The 8,633-nt window shown below is 52.5% G+C and overlaps 1 protein-coding gene across 1 annotated transcript in view; it reads right to left on the bottom strand.

Moving 5' to 3' along the window:
* The window catches only part of HSPA12B (heat shock protein family A (Hsp70) member 12B), a 13,912-nt gene extending 8,036 nt beyond the window's left edge, over positions 1-5,876 (bottom strand). Inside the window, exons 1-3 of the mRNA XM_015560220.1 lie at positions 5,815-5,876; positions 3,555-3,652; positions 2,441-2,565 (exon numbers count right to left, since the gene is read on the bottom strand). Of these exons, the coding sequence (XP_015415706.1) occupies positions 2,441-2,565; positions 3,555-3,652; positions 5,815-5,857 (266 nt within the window). The 5' untranslated portion in view covers positions 5,858-5,876. The remainder of the gene's footprint in view (positions 1-2,440; positions 2,566-3,554; positions 3,653-5,814) is intronic.
* Between the last annotated feature and the right edge of the window lie 2,757 nt (positions 5,877-8,633).

Raw genomic sequence — 8,633 nt, 5'->3', positions numbered from 1 at the left:
CAACCCTCACTTGGGGGGGGGGAGGGTTGGATAACGGCGTTGGGGTGAGCTGTGTGACCTTAGCAGGCCACTTAGCCGCTCCCAGTCTCAGTCTTCCCTACTGTAAAATGGGAATAATAACAGTACCTGCCTCTTAGGGTTCTTGTGAAAAGAAAGATGGTGCTTGGAATCCAGTTAAATCTCCATGAATGCTGCTCTTGGATCCTCCCTATTCATGGGGTTACGGGACGCACCCGGCATTCTGGGTTCCCTTCGTCATTTGACCTGTCTCCCTGCACCCTTAACACGGAGCAGCAGGCCATCATCCATCCATCTGCCTGGGTCTGGCTTCCTCATGTGTCTCTCCAGCATTCTAGCAGAGGCCTTCTCCCGGCCAGCTAGTTCGCCTCGCTCAGGGCCGTCCTCCACAGCCAAGCTCCTTTAAGGTAGTCATGACATTTCTATCTGACCCACCTCAGCAGCAATACCCCAGCTGACTGCACCTCTGCCAGGTCCCCCAAAACCTGAATGCCATTCCAAACCTCCTTATTCACAGGCACACGCAGACCTCCACCCAGAACTCCCTGCCCAGTTCTCTGACCTGGAGATCTTCCCTGGTTTCCTGACTCCTCTAGGCCACGCTTCCCCTTTGGGGAAGGTACTGGGAATCCAGGTAGAATAACAGTATGTGCCAACGCTTAGAAATGTGAAAGAACAGGAGAACTAGCTGTAGGTTAGCTCAAAATGCAGCAGGAGAAAAGAAAGGAGTGTTAAGGTCAGCTAAAGAACATCAAATGCCGTATCGGAATTCTCTCTTGCTGGGGGTTAGGTTGGGGGGTGAAGAGGCATGATCACAGTGGCCTTGAGAAAGGTGACAGGTCACCATGTATCAACAGCCTGGAGGGGAGGGAGGGCAGAGAATAAAAACCATCCAGGTGAGAGAGGGTGGTGGCCGCGGAGAGAAGTGGATGGGTACTATAGAGATAGTAAGGAGACAGAAGTGATGGGACTGGGTGGCTGGTAGGGGTGGGGAAGGCTTGGGAGGAGGCCAGGACGTCCCCCAGTGACTTCCTGTGACTGTCACCTCCACAGGACAGAGGCAGTGTCCCTTCATGTGTCCTTGGCTCCAGCATGGGGCGCAGCGTGGCCTCAGCTGCCGTGTGCTGACCCTAGGGGACTGTGAGTGCTCAGAGCCGTTGTGGCTTCATGTGGGAGCAGAGAAAGGGGAACAATAGTCCAGGCTCATGAAGGTCAAGTCCCTGTACCTGTGAGGCAGGGACCTGACTATCGGTCTCTCCATCCACCCTTCCATCCAGCCTTCGGGGCCCTGGGGAAGTGTCTGATCCCCCATTCCAGTCTGAGTTGGGAGCTTTGGGGTCTTCTAGAGCTCCACCTATTGGCTGCAGCCCCACTAAGACACACTCTAAGGATCAGGGTCTGCAGGGCTGCAGGGAGTGTTTAAAGAAATGTTTGTTCAACTAAAACTCGACATCAGGATGGATTTTTTGACCATCTCTTTCATAACAACTGTGTGACTTGTGTCAACTCGGTTAGCCCTCTGGTCCTTCATGTCCTTGTATTTCATTTGAGATGTCAGACCTAGGAATCTGCCTCTAGCAATCTACTCCATAGAAATCTCAGCACAAGTTTTCAAGGAAGGAGATTCTTTGCAGCATTATTTTTGTAATAGTGAAAAATTAGAGACCCCCCAAAACAAGTAAACAAACAAACAATCAGTAGAATAATGGATAAATTTTGAAACATCCATACTATGGAAAAACTATGCAACTGTTAAAAAGAAAGTGGTAGGTTTATGTATTGACATGAAATGTCTACAGAATAGTGTTGAAAGTTTAAAATAGGCAAATTGGCCCTGGCCAGTGAGCTCAGTTGGTTGGGCATCATCTCATGTACCAAAAGGTTGCCAGTTCAATTCTGGTCAGGGCACATGCCCGGGTTTCAGGTTCAATCCCAGCAGGGGGCATGCAGGAGGCAGTCGATGAATGTTATGCTCTCATATTGATGTTTCTCTCTCTCTCTCTCTCTCTACCTTCCTCTCTCTCTAAAATCAATAAAAAATAAAAAAGGCAAATTGTATGATATTCCATTTTTATTTAAAACACACATACACACATATATTCATACATATATGTGTGTACTAGTATGTGTTTGTAAGCAAGCCAGATATTTGTGTACTTTCCTGTATGTTTTTTATATCTCAATAAAATGTTTTAAAATTAAAAATAAAGCCCAACATTTCCGGCAGAGGGCAGGGAACTGCTCCAGTGGAGGCTGGGGGCACAGGCCAAGGGCCATCCTCCAAACTTTAACCCCAGAGGGGAGCCCAGACTTGGGGTGGCAGGACCTCTGAGGGTACCCCATGTCGCCTCAGTGACAGTACTTCTGGGACCAGGCCCAACCCCTCTCCCCCGACCCAATCTCAGAGCCCCGTGGCCCTCACCTCATCATGTGGATGGCCTCAGGGTCGCTGGCAAAGCTGAAGGCATAGCCACTGGAAGTGGTACCGAAGTCGATGGCCACCACCACAGAGAAGGAGGCTTGCTGTGGGGCTCGGGCCTCAGGCTTCTGCAAGTGCAAGGCCTAGAGTTAGGGAGCAGCCCAAGGGCCAGGCTGGGTGTACATGGGAGCCCCCACCCCCTTTCTTGACTGGTTCACCTCCTCCCACCTGCCGGCCTGGGCTCCCCTCCCTTCCCGGGCTCCAGGCTGATCCCTGGAGACGCCAGCTGCCTCTCAGGCAGCCCTGCGCGGCTTTTAGCTCAAGCTCCTGTTTTCCTGGCTCCTGGTTCTCTGCCCACCTTCGGTCTGCACAGCCTTAGCCCACCCCCATCTCACACCATGTCACAGCCCGGGTCCAGCTGGGAGCAATTACGCTCCTCCTGGCAGCTTCACAGCACATGGACCTGTGTGTATACTCGACCCTGTTGCTCTTTGTGGCCACAGTGACACAACCAGACTGTCGGTTTTGTGGCAGACGGGAGAGGCCTCGTGCACGTGCCCAGAGTGGCCCCTGCCTTCTCCTAGGCCTGGCTCCCTGAGAACAAAGGGGCCCCCAGGCTCGATAATGTGGGTGAGGCTGTCTGGGGTGAGATGACCCAGCGAGCTTGGGGGAGGGTTATGTCCTGGATAGTTGAAACTAGTAATTTCCAAACTCTGGATTTTTTAGCAGCATGTCTCCTCTTCCTCAGGTGGGGCTATACTGGACAGGAGGGGGGCGGGGTAGCCCCGGGAGGGCCAGTGCAGACCCTGAAAAAACCATATGCTCAGAAATACGCCTGCCCCCGGCAGGTGAGCTGCAATAGCCCCTGGATGTCATCCTGGAGTGGGTATTTGGGTGTTAGTACTGGGGCTCACCTCAATAGAATTGTTACCCCTTAAGTGCAAGGTCACATAAGGGTAACCCTTCTGCAGAGAGCATGACTGGGGTGTGCTGGGGCAGGAGGCACAGTGGTACCCCCAGCCCTGCCCCAGCCCTTCCAGGTCTTGTTTTCTGGAGCACCAACCCCCCTCCACACCACTCTGGACACCCACCACCCAGATGCCCACGCCAGGCTTACGGGAGACTGCGAGGGTGTGAGGGGGGCAATGCCACAGCTTTCCTGGGTCCTTGGGGAGCCGGGTGGGCTGGGGATGGGGGACCGCTCTGGGCTGGAGCCTGCAAAGAGAGGGGAAGACATTGTGGCACAATCAGGGTAGGGGGCTGGCAGCTGGGTCCCAGGCCTGGGAGGTTCTCCCATCGGTCCTTGCTGGGCCAAGGCAGGGGTGCCCTGCAGAAGAAGGGGGATGGGTGGGAGGGGAGGAAGGACGAGACTGAGCAAGAACACCTGAGGCAGGAGCAGGCTGAGGGCTTATTATTGGTTAGAGGTGACCATCCCTGGAGGATGACCCATGCCTCACCTGGGGACTCCTCATCTCCCCCAGCACCCCTCAGACACGGGGGGCGGGGCGGAAAGACTGAGAAGCAGCGTATGTGGGGGCAGACTGAGTGCAGAGATAGAAGAGCAGGAGAGATGGGGTGGGTGAGCTCCTGCCTGGGGTGGGGTAGAAGGTGAAGAAACCAGGAAAGGTGGGGGAGCTACAGACCTAACTGCTCCCCTCCCCCTAGAGTTCAGCCACATGGTTCTCAGAACCTGAGAGAGCAGCCCCCTTCTACTAGTCAAGACACGTTAAAAGATCTTGCCTGGGAAGTATTAACCCACCCGCCGTATTTACCAGACCTTGCTCCTTCAGATTACCACTTGTTCCGATCGATGGCACACGTACTTTCTGAGCAGCACTTCAAAACGTACGAAGAAGTGGAAAATTGGGTCTCTGAATAGTCTGCCTCAAAACAAGAAAACTTCTATTGGGGCGGTATCCACAAATTACCTGAAAGATGGGGAAATGTGTAGCTAGCGATGGACATTACTTTGAATAAAGCACTTTTGATGTTTCTCTTGAAATTATCGTATTTTCTCTGATTACAAAATCTGTATTAACCGTTAATAATGCAGACTGGCTATTAACCGGTTAATATTGCCAATAGAACTTTTTTTGTTTTGAGGCAAACCATTCAGAGACCCAATTTTCCACTTCTTCGTACATTTTGAAGTGCTGCTCAGAAAGTGCGTGTGCCATCGACCGGAACAAGTGGTAATCTGAAGGAGCAATACAACAAAATAGCATAGATATCAAATCGCATACATATCAACATATGTGTAACTTCATCTATTGAAAAACATCCGCATTATTAACCAGTATACCCAGGACTCCCGCCAAGGGCCAAAGACAGGTCCAGCTGGCTGCCTGTGAGGATCAAGGCAGGGCAGCACCGCCCCAGCCCAGCCCTGAGCTGAGGGGTGTCCACAAAAATAGGAAGTGAAGCCCAAGTCATCCCCCGGACCCCCCACAACAACACATACAGGTGGAGCCAGCATTGGGGGGCATGGGGCCCCAGTGAGCCTCTCTCACAGGCCCAGGACTGAGCTGGGCCTTCAGTGGAAGGAAGCAGCACAGCCCCGGAAGGCAGCCCAAAGCCTGGCTCAGAGGCTCAGGCAGCCCAGGGGTCTGTCTGCTAGACATCCCCCAGGTGTGGGCTGGTGGCCTGTCGCCACCACTCTGGGCTTTCCTAGGGCTCCTGTGAGGAGGACTGGGGCTGCCCTGAGATCAGGCATGGGGATGAGGGGCTGATGGAGTTTGGCATAAAGACCCATGGACAAAGCGAATTGTCTGGCTTCAGGCTGGGCCGGGGCCCAGGGCCTGTGCTCCCTCAGCGGCTGCCCTGGCGGTGGCCCTGACAGCTCCCAGCCCTTTCTGGCCTTGGGTACCCTGGGAACATATGTGAGGGGCAGGAAATGAGGGGGACTCTAAAAAGTGCCTGGACAGGGCTGGAGACTGTCTTGGGGTGCTGGAGAGGCAGGGCATTTTGGTCACACCCTCAGAGCTCCCTTTCCTCAGGTGACCAGCACAGGCTTAGGCCCTGCCGCCAGCTCTAGCTTGAAGGGCCAAGGCGCTGTGTGGCGTGAGCCTGGGAAGGGAGGCAGGAAGGAAGGCCCAGCCCACCAGGTCTTTGTGAGTGGACTTCCTGAGGAGTGTCCCTCCTGCCTCCTGGCCTCCCGCCCCTGCACACACACACACACACACACACACACACACACACGGTCCCATAAACAGATATGTTCTGTGTGCACACAGGAGTGAAGCGTGCACAAACACACACACTTACGTACACAGTCCTGTGTGTACACACATAAACTCTCAGGAACTTCTGGGAGAGGCACCCCTATCCAGACAAGGGCAAGTGGAGGGTGGGTGGGGGCAGAGGTGAGGGATTCTTACCAATGTACAGCCCCTGCAGGCCCAGCTCCGGGACAGCCAGCATCTTCGCAGGCCCCGAGGCTGTGAACAGGAACAGACATACAAATGACATTTATTCGTTCCTTTGTTCCCTCATGGAATGCTTACTTGTTTTATTTATTTATTTCTGGCTGGAGTCTTTTTAAAAAAAAATATATTTTATTGACTTTTTACAGAGAGGAAGGGCGAGAGATAGAGAGTTAGAAACATCGATGAGAGAGAAACATCGATTAGCTGCCTCCTGCACACCTCCCACTGGGGATGTGCCCGCAACCCCGGTACATGCCCTTGACCGGAATCGAACCTGGGACCTTTCAGTCCGCAGGCCGACGCTCTATCCACTGAGGCAAACCGGTTTCGGCTGGCTGGAGTCTTCTGAAGCAAATACCAGACACCATGTTGTTTCACCTATAAATTCTTCAATATGTCTCTCCAACAGATAGACTTTTAAAAGCATTGCACGGCACCATTATCATGTGCAACAAAATTAATTCCTTAATCTCTTCTAATGCTCAGTCCACCGTCCCAGCTTTTCTCAAAAAGGTCTTTTTTTAACAGTAGCTTTGTTGGAATCAGGATGGTCCTGAATGTTTTTGGTGCCCACTCTGTGCCAGGTGCTGGGGGACATCGGAGACAGACCCAGAGAGACACTGTCTCTGGCCCAGGGGCCCACACCTGGCGGGGAACTGCTTATAATCAGATAAACACCCAAGTGGATTTGAGGTTACAAATGATGCAGTCAAGGTCACAGCTGGTTACAAGCGCGGCAGAGAGGAGAGCATGGTAAGGCTGGAGAGAGGGGCTGGGCTGGCCTGGCCCGGCCCTGCAGGCAGGCCCTCGCGGACCCTATTTCAGATTTGGTTTTAAATAAAGGGCAACAGCAAATCTTGAACGTTTTTTAAAATATAGTTTTTAAATTGATTTCAGAGAGGAAGGGAGAGAGAGAGAGAGAGATAGAGACATCAATGATGAGAGAGAATCATCGATCGGCAGCCACCTGCAGGCCCCACACTGGGGATTGAGCCAACAACCATGGTATATGCCCCAACCGGGGCTCAACCGTGACCTCCTGGTTCATAGGTTGATGCTCAACCACTGAGCTACACTGGCTGGGCAATCTTGAAAGTTTTGAAGTGGCAGAGTGGAAGTGGGGGCATGACTGGATTTGCGTTTTTAAAAGTTCCTCTGGCTGCATGGGGGTGCGGGTTGCAGTGGGACAGTACGGAAGCAGAAGCCCAATCAGGGCTCCAGGTGACTGATGATGCTCATGGCTGTGTATCTTGAAACAGAAGTAGGTACAATTAAGTTAGAGGTTCAAACCAACAGGGCTGATGGAGGTGGCAGGATTGGATATGGGGATTAGGAAGAAGTTGTCAAGGATGACAGTATCTGATTCAAACCGGCAGATGGGTGGTGAGATGGAGAACACTGGAGAAGGGCAAGCTCCCCTGACCCTTACCCTACCCACAGACACAGGCCTGCAGGGCGCAAGGGGCAGTGTTCTGGCTGGAGTTCAGGAACTGCCAGAAGAGCCAGAGGACATATGCTCTAGAGGTCAGGGAGAAGCTGAGGTGGAGATGTGTGTCTGGGGGTCACTGGCAGAAAGCAGAGTGGGGGAAGGGAAGGGGAAGGACCCTCCGCAAAAAGGCTGACTCCAGAAGGGGGGCTGGCCGAGGAGACCTAGATGCCTGCTGTGGTTTCATGGCATCTCAGTTGTTAGATGAGACTGGAAACAACTGTGTGAATGGCCCAGGGCTGCACTTGGGTGGAATGACGAGAAGGGGTGGGAGTCAGGTAAGCCTAGGTGAGGAGAGAGCAGAGGGTAGGCGAATGGAGCTAGCACTTCCAGGAAGGTGGCTGAGATCAGGAGCTGATGTATGGGCAATACTCGGAGGAGCAAAAAGCTTAAGGGGAGCTGCCCAGAGCCCACTCCCTCTCTGTAGCCAGGAAGTTTTGCTACTAGAACACCAACAGACACAGGTGGGCACTGTCATATCCCGCCCCCCACCCCACACACATGCACATATACATCCTTACTAATGCACAGTTCACACAACTCAGCCCCGTCATGCACAGACATCCAGGCATGTCCAGGATCATCCCACATGGCCAGCACCATGGAGGTTTCCAGATACATTCAATCCTGCTATCATTGGAGGTGCAAAGTTGGATATCCAGGAATCAGAATCAGGGGGAAAGACAGGGGCGGGTCCTGGGCGTTCACAGAGCACAGAGATGTTGAGAAAGGGAAAGCAAATAGATGGGGTGTGTACAGGCTTAGTGAGCCAGGGACAGGAGCCCAGTTCAGGGTGATGGAGTGGCTGCTGGGGCTGATTCCCACCAGCTGGCAAAAGCAGATTCTCTGCATCTCTTCCCAATTCCACATTCATTGACATCACATTGGTAGCTTGAAATCAGCCATGGTGGGAGCATTTACATCACAGAAATTGGCAAACACTACAAATCAGGGTTTTCTCCCTTTTGTAGTGTTGACTGTAAAACATTTACCAGCACACAGTGGATCTAGGCCACAAAGGAGAAGCTGGCAGCCCTATTTGTACGTCATTTCAATTCTTCAGCAAAAATTTACTGAGCATTTCTTTGTGCCAAGTTCTGAACTAAGTGCCGGAGAAACACTTCGTTGAATGAATGGATGGGTTTTCTGGACCAAGGCGATTATACCTGGAGGAGAAACAATCTAGATTCTAGAACCACCAGGAAAAAAGAGTTAGGAGTCGTCACTCTAAGCTGGATTCCACATCTAAATTGAGTGCCTATAATCTCGCCAGCTGTCTGAAGCT

This window comes from Myotis davidii, unplaced genomic scaffold (assembly GCF_000327345.1).
Source record: "Myotis davidii unplaced genomic scaffold, ASM32734v1 scaffold32, whole genome shotgun sequence".
Lineage (NCBI taxonomy): Eukaryota > Metazoa > Chordata > Mammalia > Chiroptera > Vespertilionidae > Myotis > Myotis davidii.
This window is presented reverse-complemented; position numbering and strand designations above follow the sequence as displayed.